General features: G+C 43.6%; 1 protein-coding gene across 1 annotated transcript in view; it reads right to left on the bottom strand.

The window, feature by feature from the left end:
- The window catches only part of COLEC12 (collectin sub-family member 12), a 181,077-nt gene that overhangs the window by 29,910 nt on the left and 136,704 nt on the right, over positions 1-14,463 (bottom strand). Inside the window, exons 4-5 of the mRNA XM_011996358.1 lie at positions 5,201-5,299; positions 3,427-4,473 (exon numbers count right to left, since the gene is read on the bottom strand). Of these exons, the coding sequence (XP_011851748.1) occupies positions 3,427-4,473; positions 5,201-5,299 (1,146 nt within the window). The remainder of the gene's footprint in view (positions 1-3,426; positions 4,474-5,200; positions 5,300-14,463) is intronic.

The following is a 14,463-nucleotide window of genomic DNA, read 5'->3' as shown; positions in this document are numbered from 1 at the left end:
GATCTCAGCTCACTACAACCTCTGCCTCCCGGGTTCAAGCGATTCTGCTGCCTCAGGGTCCTGTGTAGCTGGGATTACAGGCATGTGCTACCACACCTGGCTAATTTTGTCTTTTTAATAGAGACGGGGTTTCTCCATGTTGGTCAGGCTGGTTGTGAACTCCCCAAAAATAAGATTTTCTTAACAAGGCTTCTCGGCTGATGGATGTAGAGATAACGTGAACATCTATCTCTACACTATCATCTGCCTTCAGCACAGTCAGTCAGCTTCAGCTCCCACTTCTTAATGTGGCAAATGTCTATGTGGCTGAACTGGACAGTGAGCACTGGGGTTCATTAAGTGCGAGTCAATAGGAATTTTCTGGAAAGCATCAGACTATTTTGAATCTTGCAGACGCCAGCCTCACATAAGCCAATGTTAATCCATCCTGCTTTATCCATCTGCCCCTCATCCTCAGGGATGAGATCTGCATGTACAGAAAGGGAAAGGTGCTAGAGAGAAAAGGTGTGGAAGAGAACACTTGCATTCAGAAATGGAGTTCGTTCTTCCCCTCAGTCTCTCGTTCCCTTGGAATACCTGCTGGGTATTGCTGGTCTGGAGGCAGTGGAAGAGAGTGAATAGAAAGGGACCAGCTTGGTTGGCCTGAGAAGCTTCTCAGATCAACTCACAGAAAGTGCAGTGAACAACAAGACCAGGGATAAATGTGATAGTGTCTCTGAAGCACCCTGGAGCCTCGTTTCAGAATTGAGACTTTTTTTTAAATCACATATGCTTTTCCATGAGTCAGAAACCTCATTCTATTATAATAGACATCTTCCTCTTGACATGTCTACATGGGCCTCTCTTTTTCTGCAGCTCCCCAGTCTGGATCACCATCCACCTCATTGCTCATGCTAAAGACTTAGGAAACATCCTGTTCCTCTCTTTCACTCACTCCCCACAGCCAATCCATCAGCAGGTCCTGCCCGCCAGTCTCGTCCAGACACTCACACCAACCCCCTACTGTGTGTTCAATTCCTGTCCACATCACCCCCAATCCCTACGACACACAGGTGGGTCCTGGGCACAAACATGGACAAGCAGGGGTTGGTGTGGGCTCTGAATACTCACAGCACCTTGAGGCCATAGACTCCTCACCTCAGCAGAGGCTTGGTTGGGGAAGGCCGGCCGGGACCTCCCAAAGCTGGGGTCCCTGTTGTCAGGGCAAGGAAAGGGAAGCCCTTGATTCTATCTCCAACTCTCCTCCTAAATGAGGGTACCCACTTCTCCCTTCTCCACTGCCAGCATTCTAGGCCAAGTCACCAACAGCTGGTCCATGCTCTCACTGACCCCTCCCTGCTCTCTATCATCTCAACACCTTGCTTAAAACCTCCCCCTCACACTTAGAATAAAATCCCAACTCCCTGACCTTCTAGGCTCCCTCTGGGGTGAGCAGGTACAGTGGGGAGGGGCACACACTTTCGGTGACTATCCTTGGAGTTAACGGCATGGGGTTTGGCACCAGACAGCCAGACTCTGTTCATTCCTGAGACAGAGCAACTTTAAATAAGTACAGATGGCTGTCTTGTTCTCCACTGAGCAGTCTCTCCTAGGGGTGAAAGCTCCCAGGTCCTCAACCCTTCCTCACAGCACATGGTTTCTAGCTGCTATCATTCTGGTGCTGCTTTTCGGAGCATGCTGATCTGGGAATGTCTCTTTTGAAAGGGGCTCCTCAAAGTAAACATTATGTTCCAGAGGTGGTCTTGGCATACTGAACAGAGTCAGATATTACTTCCCTTCTTATTAACACAGTCAAAGATCACATTACCTTCCCTGGAAGACACATTTAACTGCTTCCAGTCAACTAAAATCCCCATGCTTCATGCACACTTCCTTCTAGCCACGACTTCCCATCAACATTTATCTGTTTTGTCTCATCTATTTATGAGCAGGATTTTACCTGTATTTCTATCTACTTCATTTGATTGACATCTTGATACTCTTCTGGCCTCTCTAGATCATTGTGGATTATGATTATATCAGCCACTGGCTGGCATATACAGTTTCAAGTCACACAAGCATTGCTTCAGCAGGTCATCCATGCTAGTCACTGACAAAGCTATTGAACAGAGTCCTGCTATCTGCTATCTGGATCTACTTTCAGCCTCACAGGGACTTATTAACTACCACTTGTTATCCTTGATCATTTGACCAGTGTGGGGGACATATCCCAAGGTGGCCCCTAGTGACTCATGCCCTTGTGTAATCCCTTCCCCTTGAATGTTTGCTTACAGCCCATCTTCTCATGCCCTGAAATTCTCTTTATGTTAAACTACCTAAGGGTGAGGACCATTTGCTTTCCTCTGTATTACCCAGACTGCTGAGCACAGCATCTTCCACATAGTACTTTCAACGTAAAAACTGTGAAAATAGTTTGTGACTGGAAAATACTGTTAATATATGATGCTGCAAATCTTCAACTGTAGACTTAATCTGAGTCAAGGACTTTTAATTTACATGGATGATCTGGATAACAGTAAAATTCAGATTATATGTATGTATTCATTCCTTTATTTATTTAGGAGATGGGATACTGCTATGTTGCCCAGGCTGGTCTCAAACTCCTGGTATCAAGCGATCCTCACACCTCAGCCTCCCAAAGTGTTAAGATTACAGGCATGAGCCACCACACCTACCAGAACTCCTCTGTGGCCTTACGGTTACTGTGATGGCCAACCATTCATCTACTCATGACAGGTAACTCCCTTAATGGTAGCTTTGTGACCCGAAAAACTTGATCTTGCTTTCAGAGGAGCCCAATTTATGTTGCATTGAAATGGCTCAAGGACGAAGAAAATTCAAATTAACCAACCTTTCACTCAACAAATAATTAATGGAGCCCCTTTAAGTACTATTCACAGATTCTTAGTTACACTTCTTTTCAAGATGTGGAACTTAATTCCCCTTGCATTGAGTGTGGACTGGACTTAGTGACTTACTTCTAAGAAACAGAATACGGTGGATGTGATGGTGTGTGGCTTCTGAGGCTAGTATGTCATGGCAGCTTCCTTCTTGTTCTCTCTCTTGAATTCCTTGTTCTGGCGGCAGCCAGCTGCCATGTTGTGAGGACACACAAGCAATTTCACACAGCAAGGAACTGAGGCCTCCTGCCAAGAGCTATGTGAACAGGCCACTTTAGTAGCAGACCCTCTAGCCACAGTTAAGCCTTCAGATGACTGCAGCCCTGGCTGAGATCTTGACACAACCTCATGAACAACAGTGAGTCAGGACCACCTAGCTAAGCTGCTCTTGAATTCCTGGTCCACAGAAACCACAGAAACATATGAGATGATTAATATCTATTGTTTTAAATGGCCAAATTTTACAGTAACTTGTTATGCAGCAATAGACAACTAATACAAATACAAATTCAGAATTTCGACTTACCTTGCAGTATTGTAAAATTCTTGATGAGCTGACCATGCTTAGAGTCTACTAGCTTCATTTCTTCCATAATCACTGATAAGTTGGCTACTTCAGTGTCTAACCTCGACCTCATCAAATCTTGTTGCATCCTGAGAGAAACAGAATCCAAACGGATGTTGGCCAGGGTATTATTCAAGGAGGTCAGATCATCCGTGTGTTTGGTTAGGGTATCTGTGCAAGTGGTCCTGACTTCATTTAGATTGCTGGTCAGCGTCCGCAGGTGGTGGGCTGTGTAACTGATATTGCTAATGATGTTCACAATATCTGTCTCAAAGAGCTGGAAGCGTTCCTCCAGTTGGTTGAACTTGATGGCTGTTCTGTTCTCTGCATCCTTGTGTAAGTCCTGCAGGTCTTTCAGGTTCTGCTCATTGGCTTGAGAGATAGTGGTGATGTTCTCCATCTGACCTGTGAATGAGTTGAGCTGGCTGTTCATATCCTCCAGGGTGTCATTGTTGGCTTTGGCCAAAGCAGAGTTGTTGGCAGCCAGCGTCTGCAAGCTCTGCACTTTCTCCTTCAGCCAATCCGTGTCCTTCTTGGCTTGAAGAAAAACCTGCTGCAGATTTTGAAAGTCGTTCTTGATTCGCTGGATAGCCTGGCTTGTGTCATCCACAGACCGCTGCAGATTCGTGATGAGGTTCCTCTGCTGTACCTGGGTCAGGTTCAGGTTGTTGAGGTTCATGATGACCACGTTATGAGAATACATTTGGCTCTGCAGGTTGCCCTGGAGCACGCTGGTATCTTGCTGCAGATTCGTGACATAGCCATTATACGCCTGGAGGGTTTTGTTCACAGTGGTGATGAGGAAAGAATTATTCTCCAAAGTTTCTTTCAGTTGACTCTGCCTGTCCAGCAGTGCATCCCCGCTCGCCTGTAACTTCTCCAGCGTATCCTTGTTCTTGCTGGTTTTTTCTGTAATCTCACGAAGTTGCTGACGGAGATCTAGAATGTCTGATCTGAAGGTGGAGAGTTCTGAGTTGGTGCTGATAGCTTTCTTCCCAGTTTGGTCACCTGGAATAAGAAATATCTGTGACTTACATTGGTGGTATGGAGAAGTGTTCAGTCAAGGCCAAAGATCCCAAACACACTTAACTGGTATGCACTGTATTTTAGATGCAAAATTGGCAGTATAAGCAGACAGCTCTGCATTAGTAAAATGTACATATCTATTAAAACCGGGTCCTGGGGAATCAGAAAGAATGCCCAGAACTAGGAATGACAAACTTGGCTGAACATTTTTCTCAAAGAGGGAGGGAGAATTTACTAGATTTTAGGGCAGTGGGCAGGATGTCAAGAAGAAAATAACCTTTTAAATTTCCCAATTTTTTTAATGAAAGCAAAAATCAAGGAATAGAATATGCTAGGATCTTTTACTTTATAACTTAATTTCTACAATTCTTCTATGTAGTTCAAAGTATTTCAAAAATGCTCAGTAAATTCCTATTTATCTGACAGTTTTTAATAAAGGGTATTTGTGGTTTTTTTAGTCAGGATAGATCTTCAGATATTATTTGGCGCATAATAGTATTTTCGGCAGGACATAATTCCAAAATGGACCCTTAACTTTAAAATTTAAGCATTTGAATTAAATCATGAGGGAAGACTCAACATGCAACACAAAAATGGAATGTCCTTCTGGGTGCATGGGGAGTTTATAGCAACATCATTCTAAGAGGCTGTGGTCATTTGTGTAGAGTCAGGGGATTTCACTGAATGGTTCAGTCTTGTCACAGATTACCTAATTTTTTCAGGTCACTTTCCACTGCTGTGAGCTTGTCATCATAGGTTTGGCGAGATGTCTCCATGCCGCCTGTGACATTGTCCATTTTCTCTACAACTAAGATTTGGAAAATGATGCATTAGTACACACACCTGCTCATATTTTATTTTTCAGTTTCAAAACAAGAGATCATTTCATTATGGAACAAAGGAAACAGATTGAACAAAAAAAGTGTAACTGAAATCAAATATAGGAAAGAAAAGCCATCTTTTTGGAAAAATAACTTACTTGTCACAAAACCCAGGGGTACAATTTACTCAGTTGAGAATTGTATGTTCTTAACGATTCTTATGATTCTATAATGCCTTGGATGTTTCAGAAATCATTTGGAACTAATTTTAAAATTTTCATGCATTTTAGAAGTCCCTAATCTGTTATTTCCTATATTAATTTCCATAGACGAAGGCACAGCACACTGTGATAATTTACAAAATGTTGTCACTCATCAGCTTCCCTAACATTCTTGGCAGGTGGGACTCATTTACCTAGAAGAGGATTCCATTGGCAAGGAAAACCCAGCTCAAGTCTATACATAAAATCGTCATAGAAAGCACACAAAGTCAAGAGTGTCTGCCACTTTCTGTTATGAGTTCCACCACAACGCCCTGGAAATCTGCTTTTTGTTAGTGACAACTGATTCTGTAGTTTATCAGTCCTCAAGTAGATACCTGAGTGGTGTTTCCAAACAATGATTTGCCAAGAAGTATTTTTTGATAGCATTTTCTTGATTGTATATGATAGGGAAAGTAAAACCATTGATAGGGTTTGGCTGTGTCCTCACCCGAATCTCATCTTAAATTATACCCCCCTAATTCCCATGTGTTGTGGGAGGGACTTGGTGGGAGATAATTTGAATAATGGGGGTGGTTTCCCCTATACTGTTCTCATGGTAATGAATAAGTCTCACAAGATCTGATGGTTTTATCAGGGGTTTCCACTTTCGCATCTTATTTTCTCTTGCTCCTGAAATGTTAATCGCCAAGACAACTGGGAAAATGTCTTCAGGGCAAGTCAGAGCCTTCACGGCAGCCCCTCCCATCCCTGGCCTGGAGGCCAAGGAGAAAATGGTTTTGTGGGCCGGGCCCAGGGTCCCCATGCTGTGTGCAGCCTAGGGACTCGGTGCCCTGTGTCCCAGATGCTCCAGCCGTGGCTGAAAGGGGCCAATGTAGAGCTGGGGCTGTGGCTTCAGAGGGTGCAAGCCTCAAGCCTTGGTAGCTTTCACGTGGTGTTGAGCCTGCAAGTGCACATAAGTCAATAATTGAGGTTTGGGAACCTCCGCCTAGATTTCTGAGGATGTATGGAAACTCCTGGATACCTAGGCAGAAGTTTGCTGCAGGGGCAGGGTGTGCATGGAGAACCTCTGCTAGGGCAGTGTGGAAGGGAAATGTGGGGTTGGAGCCCCCACACAGTCCCTACTGGGGCACTGCCTAGTAGAGCTGTGAGACTCCAGACCCCAGAATGGGAGATCTACTGACAGTTTGCACTGTTCACCTGGAAAACCAACAGACGCTCAGCACCAGCCATGAAAGCAGCAGGGAGAGAGGTTGTACCCTCCAAAGCCACAGGGGCGGAAATGCCCAAGACCATGGGAATCCACCTCTAGCATCAGCATGACCGGGATGTGAGACCTGGAGTCAAAGAAGATAATTTTGGAGCTTTAAAATTTGACTGCCCTGCTGATTTTGAGCTTGCATGGGGCCTGTACCCCTTTGTTTTGGCCAATTTCCCCCATTCGGAAAGCCTGTATTTACCCAATACCTGTATCCTCATTGTATCTAGGAAGTAACTAGCTTGCTTTCAATTTTACAGGCTCATAGGCGGAAGGGACTTGCCTTGTCTCAGATGGGATTTTGGACTGTGGACTTCAGGATTAATGCTGAAATGAGTTAAAACTTTGTGGGACTGTTGGGAAGGCACGTTTTGTTTTGAAATGTGAGGACATGAGATTTGGCAGGGGCCAGGGGTGGAATGATACAGTTTGGTTGTGTCTTCGCCCAAATCTCATCTTGAATTATATCTCCCAGAATTCCCATGTGTTGCGGGAGGGACCCAGTGGGAGACGATTTGAATCGTGGGGGCAGTTTCCTCCATACTGTTCTCGTGGTAGTGAATAAGTCTCACAAGATCTGATGGTTTTATCCGGGGCTTCCACTTTTTCATCTTTCTCATTGTCTCTTGCCGCTGCCATGTAAGAAGTGCCTTTTGCCTGCCACCGTGATTCTAAGGCCTCCCTAGCCAGGTGGAACTGTAATTCCAATTAAACTTCTTGTTCTTCCCAGTCTTGGGTATGTCTTTATCAGCAGCATGAAAACGGACTAATACAGCCACACTAAATAAAAGCTTCAGTTCTTATTCATTTTCAGAAGGCAGTAATTCTCTACAGTTACGAATTCAATTACACGTTTCTAAAATGTTAAGAGGACATTTCTCCGAAAGTGACTTATGTGAGATCCAGCTTCTAGCAGCTTGGGATCAAGTCTGATTGTCCTCCTTGGTATCAATAGCTTAAAAAAAAAGACTTCAGGCCGGGTGCAGTGGCTCACACCTATAATACCAGCCCTTTGGGAGGCCAACGTGGGTGGATCATTTGAGGTCAGGAGTTCAAGACCAGCCTGGCCAACATGGTGAAACCCCATCTCTACTAAAAATACAAAAATTAGCCGGTTGCGGTGGTACACGCCTGTAATCCCAGCTACTTAGGAGGCTGAGGCAGGAGAATTGCTTGAACCTGGGAGGCGGAGGTTGCAGTGAGCCAAGATCATGCCATTGCACTTCAGCCTGAGCAAGAGTGAGACTCTGTCTTCAAAAAAAAAAAAAAAACGGACTTCAAAAAATGAGAACATGCTTTATATACCAATTATGAGCCAACAGATGCAATTTATTGTATTCATCACATGTTCTACCCACGCATGACTGTGTGAGATTCTTCTGGCTCCTCTCAGGAAGAAGTAGTAAGTTCCCATGTGTTTGTGTGACCCAAAGTGAACTGGCTCCTTGGATCCTGGAATTGTCCCTGGAGAAGCTCACTATGTTTTCCCTCAAGCTTCTACCGTCTGGTCATAATGAAATGTGTGCACTGCAACGAACGCTGTCTCACACGAGCCTTTCCATGTGTTCTCTCTACCTAGAATGTTCTTCCCGGTTTGTTTTTTTTTTTTTTACTGAGCTAAGTCCTATTTGCTCTTCAAGACTCTGCTTGTCACGTCCTGTGGGAACCCTTTCCTGAGGTGCACCTCGCAGAATTCCCCTGGCAAGCAGTCCTTTCTCTGTTATGGGACTCACTGCACTGTGCTGTCATGACTTATCTACTGTTATATCCTTTAGGGCAGGAAAATTTATATTCAGTTCCTTCTCTCCCTCTTAGCTCAGTGTGTGGCACTAGTAGGTAGTCAATGAATATATATTTATTATGCCATTTATTTATTTAATTTTTTTTTTAGATGGAGTTTCACTCTTGTTGCCCAGGTTGAAGTGCAATGGAACGATCTTAGCTCACTGCAACTTCCACCTCCCAGGTTCAAGTGATTCTCCTGCCTCAGTCTCCTGAGTAGCTGGGATTACAGGCGTCCGCCACCACACCCAGCTAATTTTTGTATTTTTAGTAGAGATGGGGTTTCTCCACGTTGGCCAGGCTGGTCTCAAACTCCTGACCTCAGACCATCCGCCCACCTCGGCCTCCCAAAGTGCTGGGATTACAGACATGAGGGATTTATTTAAATAAGTAGCAATCTGCCTGCTGAGCTACAGGGCATGCAAACATATGTGTTTCCCAACCAACCCAGGGAAGCCTGAGCACTGGCAATGAGTAGGACATTTCGTTGAATAATTATTATTTTTAAAATTACTACATAGACACAGAGGTGCAGTTACAATAATCTTAGGGTTGTTTCATAGGTACACATACTCCTAAATCCCTGGAAACTCTGAAGAATAAAATGTTTCATATGTGTTTTTAGCAAAGCTAATTTTTAAGAACTAAAATACAGAATGTTTACAAGTTTACTTTCAGTTTTGATCCTCAAATCAAAACATATGCCTCGGTCTGTCCTCAAACCACATGCAGGATCTCAAGTCCTGCCCTTCTTTCCTGGAAGCCAAAGAAACCTCCAAATATGCTGACAGTCAGTTATTTTCTTTTTTCTTTTCTTTTTTTTTTTTTTGAGATGGAGTCTCGCTCTGTTGCCTAGGCTGGGGTGCAGTGGCCGAATCTCGGCTCACTGCAAGCTCCGCCTCCCGGGTTCACGCCATTCTCCTGCCTCAGCCTCCCGAGTAGCTGGGACTACAGGCGCCCGCCACCTCGCCCGGCTAGTTTTTTTGTATTTTTTAGTAGAGACGGGGTTTCACTATGTTACCCAGGATGGTCTCGATCTCCTGACCTCGTGATCCACCCGTCTCTACTTTTTCTTCCATTTTAGTTTTGAAAAACAGAGAACTGTCACGGGCAGATAATTCAGGTTTGTGTAGAATAAATACAAAAGGGATAAATACATTTGTTAAAAAAAGAACAAAACAATCTGTTGACTTTTTCTTCTGTGCAGCAAGGAAACTATTTTCCCCGCCCACAAGTGCTAATAAACAGCTTACATGCATTGGGGGGTGTGTGTCTTTGTTTAAAAATAGGACCTGGTATAAAGCTGGAAATGTTAGGATTGCAATGCTGGAACCTGCTACTGCATAAAAATACCAGACTGGTGGAGATCCAGAACTTACCCTTGCTGTAACAGCACATAGCACTTTTATTGGTTTTTATTCTGAATTTATTAGCACCAATTCTCAATCAGGAATATAGTCGCAGAGCCATCCTATATTACCCTGGAAATTCCCAGCCTGCAGACATAGACCTCAGTTTGTAGACCATTCTCATATGAGAAAAATGAGCAGGACACACAGAAGGGTGACCATCAGTCTGATTTCTTATGTGCTCTCCTGTATTGGGAACTGTTTCTTTACGTAGAATTTTTCTATAGAATATTGGTGTTTCAGGTATTATACCTGAAGATCTGTCCCTCTTCAAGTATCCAAAGTATAATTCTCTAGGACACTCTGACAATAAAACCTTTTTTATAAAAGCACTTCGGTATCATCCCTTGGCCTGGGCCACTAACTTCTTCTTCCCTTCTCTTGACTCCACTTCTCCTTGAAGGTCCACTCCACATCTCACTACCCCATTGTACTCAGCCACACCTACAACTCGATTCCACTGCACACCAACTCGATCTCTATTTGAATGATAATCATAACAGTCTCTATCTATCGAGTGCCTGCTCTCTGCCGGATGCACTGCACCATCACTGCAGCTAATCCTTCCAACTGCTGTTTTGCAGATGAAGACCCTGAGGCTCAGAGATGTTCAGTAACTTGCTAAAAATCACACAGCTTGTCAGTGACTATGTGGGATACCAGGCTGGAAGGTTTAACTCCACAATCCATGCTCTTTCTATAAATCCATATCACCTCTCTTTTGGTATTTCTTTTTCCTAAATCTGGTTTCCTCCAATAAAGAATCCCTTAAGGGGAAGAATTATTTCTCTTTATATTCTCTTTAAAGTTAACATCACCAGACATTTATGAAGCATCTGCCATGTAGGTGGCATAGTGGATTGCTCATAGTGACATATTGAGGATTCAAGAGACACGGGCCATGCTCTTGGCCCTGAGGACAGAGCACAGAGCTCCTAGCTGGTGCCCACACGTGTTTGTACCAGACTGATCATGGCACTGTGGGATAAATACTTCTCTCCGGGACCTGGGGTTTCCCAGTAACATCAGTTACACTCCCCTGGAATTTAATGAAGGCATTTCTACCTTGAACACCATTTTAGGTTTCCTTATAGAAATACAGAAAATCTGATTATAGGGTGTTATCCTGGATCCTAAAGCGCTCTCCAGTGTGATTTGATGTGTACTTTGAAAGCCTAAATAGTAATCCAATTGTAAATTTCTACACTGACCCAGCTTAGCAGCAAAGTAGACTACCAATGACTAGGAATGTTGAATTAAAGGAGATCCTTATTGAGAAGGATTCAGATTTCTGTCTTTTTTCTTTATCCTAATTACTTTTAGAAGGCTACCTCTTGGAAAGGATAATGGAGTAGGATTTTCCTGTTCAGGAAATATTCTGGAAGAAACACGACCCGTTGAACTTAAGAGATGACTCCTGCTATGGAAGCTCTGTTGACTAATGATAAAAAGCCCAGGGCAGAGGATGTACCAAGCTTAACTGTCCAAGAACATGTTTTCTGCAAAGTGGCTGATGTGCCTCACAGTCACGACCACTGCACAGATCCTGTCTGGGTGACTAAGCGATTCTCTGGCTTCTTCAGCAAATTCTCTTGAAGGAAGCTCATTGTATTCTAACTTGTGGCTATGGAAGTAACATGAAAGAAGTAAAGAACAATTTTGAGCAAAACAGTATGAAGTTGCCTTTGCCAACTCTGATAAATGAAAGTTTTTACTTTCAAATTCTCCTCCAGAGGAATGCCTTATTGCGCTTCTTTCATTGAATATTCTTTTCTTTCTTTTTTAACAGAGAGAGTTTCTCTAGACTTCAAAGGGGGAATGTGTGAAGGGAGAACTGGGTCTTATCTTTCTGCCTCTTACAACATTGGGTCACTAGAATCTTACCAGCAAGAAAGAGGAGTCACTGTGTGAGTAAAGAGAAAGCACATCTGGAAAATATCAACATTTCAGTTCATTAATGCTGTGTTCGGAAAGCAAAAGTGCATGTTGTATTATTTTATTTATTTATTTTTTTGTCAGCAGAGGCCTGAAGGAGGGAGGCACCGAAGGAAAGAAAAGAGGGGCAAGACATCATCTCGTCTCCCCTTGTACTTGCTCCCCATTATCTCTTCTTCCTTCATCTTGGTGAGACTGCCCCCACAGAGCAGGCCAAGCCAATCTCCAAAACATTAGGTTTCCAGGGAGGGCTTTTAGGGCAGCTATCCCCTACCTGCAGATTGGCCTAGAGGTCCCTGAGCATCTATTGTTTGCCTTCATGGAAGGCAGCCCTAATGCACAATCCATCCATCCATCCATCCATCCATCCATCCATCCATCCATCCATCCTCCCATTAATTCATCCAGTGAACTTTCCTAGGCACTGGTTAAATATCATGAGACTAGGTGCTGGTGGGAGACACAATAAATAAAAGGTAGTCTCTTGTCTTCATGGAAACTTATAGTTTGGGTGGTGACACACTCAAGTCCATTGACTCTAATGACACAGTGTGACAGGAGCTAAGAGTAAATACCGGGTGCTATGGGAACAAACAGGAAGGGGCCTAATTCAGCTTTCAGGAGCTGCCATGTGTCTACATGAGACATGAAGGGTAGGAGGGAGGCACTTTAGCTGGAGAGCAGAGAAAAGGTGCTGTGGGCAAACGGACCAGCACACGCTAAACATGCCAGAGCCAGGACGGGCTTTCCACGGATAAAAAGGGAGGAAATATCTGTACCTTAACAAACAAACAGAAAAAAAAAGGTGGGGGGGAAGCCTCTTCTTTGACTCTTTTTGTAAAATTCTGAATGCATAAATGTCCTAGACTTTATTTCCTAGCAGAGGTAAAAATTACAAAATGTTAATATATTTGCCAAACCACTCTCGTCTCTCTTTTAGCAGTAAATGTGATTACATAGTACTGAGACTTAAAGGTACTTATTAAATGGCTGTTTGATTTCAAGCTTCTCCTTTATCTTGGCTCACTAGGAAAAGTCATGGAGAAGTGAGTAATGACCTAAATAATCTAAACGACAGGAAAAGAAATAGTCCAGACTACCTGGGACGTGGAAAACCCTCCTTTCTCTCACCAGGTTCCCACTCCACCTCTCTGCCCAGGGCTAATCATGATTTAATAGCCTTCCTTAATCACTTACTCTGTTTGCTGCTTCATCTAAAAACTTAAGATGTTCCGGGTTAGATCACGGTCTAACTCATCACAAATGGATAGAATGACCTGGTAATTTTCCAGATTTCCATTGCCCAGACTAACCAGTCAACACACCCAATGATGCACATTATTTTCCACGTATATGGCCTTAGAGATGGCACTAAAAGCCTCGACTATACTAAGGATTTTTAACAGGTTTTGCCATTCTAATGGCTAGATCTGTGTAATGTGGTTAGGAAGAAGCAAGGAACAGACACACAGATATGATTTCCTGGGACCAGGCACAGGACAGATACTTCAATTACATCATCTTTGCTCATCCCAATCACTTTGACAAGTATCATTATTATTGCCATTTTACAGATAAGAAATCAGAAACTCTAAGAGGGTATGATTCATACCTGGGTATGGAGCCATGTGGAAGACTCAGCATGGCCCCTGGCACACTAGCAAGCACTTACTGAACATTCACAATTGTATGACAAATGGTAGGGTCAAGGCTTGAACCTGGACTGTCTGGCCCTGACACCCATCTCATTCCAATACACACTGTGCTTTCTCAGGAAACTACTACATGCTGGGAGAGAGGTGGGAGGAATGACCAGTTGGAGGGAATTCACTTGGAATCTTTCTTTTCCTAGGTCAGTCTGCGGGCCACAGAGCAGAAGGAAGACCTGATGATCCACAGACTCTACGTCAGCCTCTGTTCTGAAACCAAATGGCGGTGTTTGCCTCTCGTGTTTTTGACAGGAAGGTTCGCCTGGCTGTTTTCTAGAAAAGGGCTTATGTAGTTTTGCGATTCTGAATCACGACACCTTCTACCTATGGTCTCTGAAACGTGTGTGGGGAACTTACTGTGTCTGCAAGTCTGGAGGATTCGGGCAAAAATTCTGCCCTTACCCTAAACCAGATATGTTTAGGCCCAACATCCTATAAAGTGGGTTGAGGTGGGAGTGCTGCCTCTGTGCTTAATTTCTACAGTGCAGTATTTTTATAGAGCTATATAAACAACAGTGACCACAGTGAATGTGCTGAAGAGAAAAAAGGGAATTAGTTGGCCAATCCCTGGGTGAAGCATGTTGTATCTCTGGAGATCTTGTGTTTTGCTTATTTTCTGTCAATATAGTTTTCCTGTGTGCTGACACCAGGGTTTCCATAAAGCCTCCAAGAGATAAGATGAAAAAAAATAGAGGAAGAAGGAGTAGCTAGAAATAGGTAGGAAAAAGCAACAAGGGGAAAAAAAACATTATAACTCTCAGAGAGGACCCTGATTATTGCTGAAATGAGTCAAAAGGAATTATTATGTCCCCCCTTTCAGATCTCATAGCTGTAAGT

This window comes from Mandrillus leucophaeus, unplaced genomic scaffold (genome assembly GCF_000951045.1).
Source record: "Mandrillus leucophaeus isolate KB7577 unplaced genomic scaffold, Mleu.le_1.0 Scaffold51, whole genome shotgun sequence".
Lineage (NCBI taxonomy): Eukaryota > Metazoa > Chordata > Mammalia > Primates > Cercopithecidae > Mandrillus > Mandrillus leucophaeus.
Note: the sequence above shows the minus strand (reverse complement) of the source record. Positions and strands in the feature narration are given on the sequence as shown.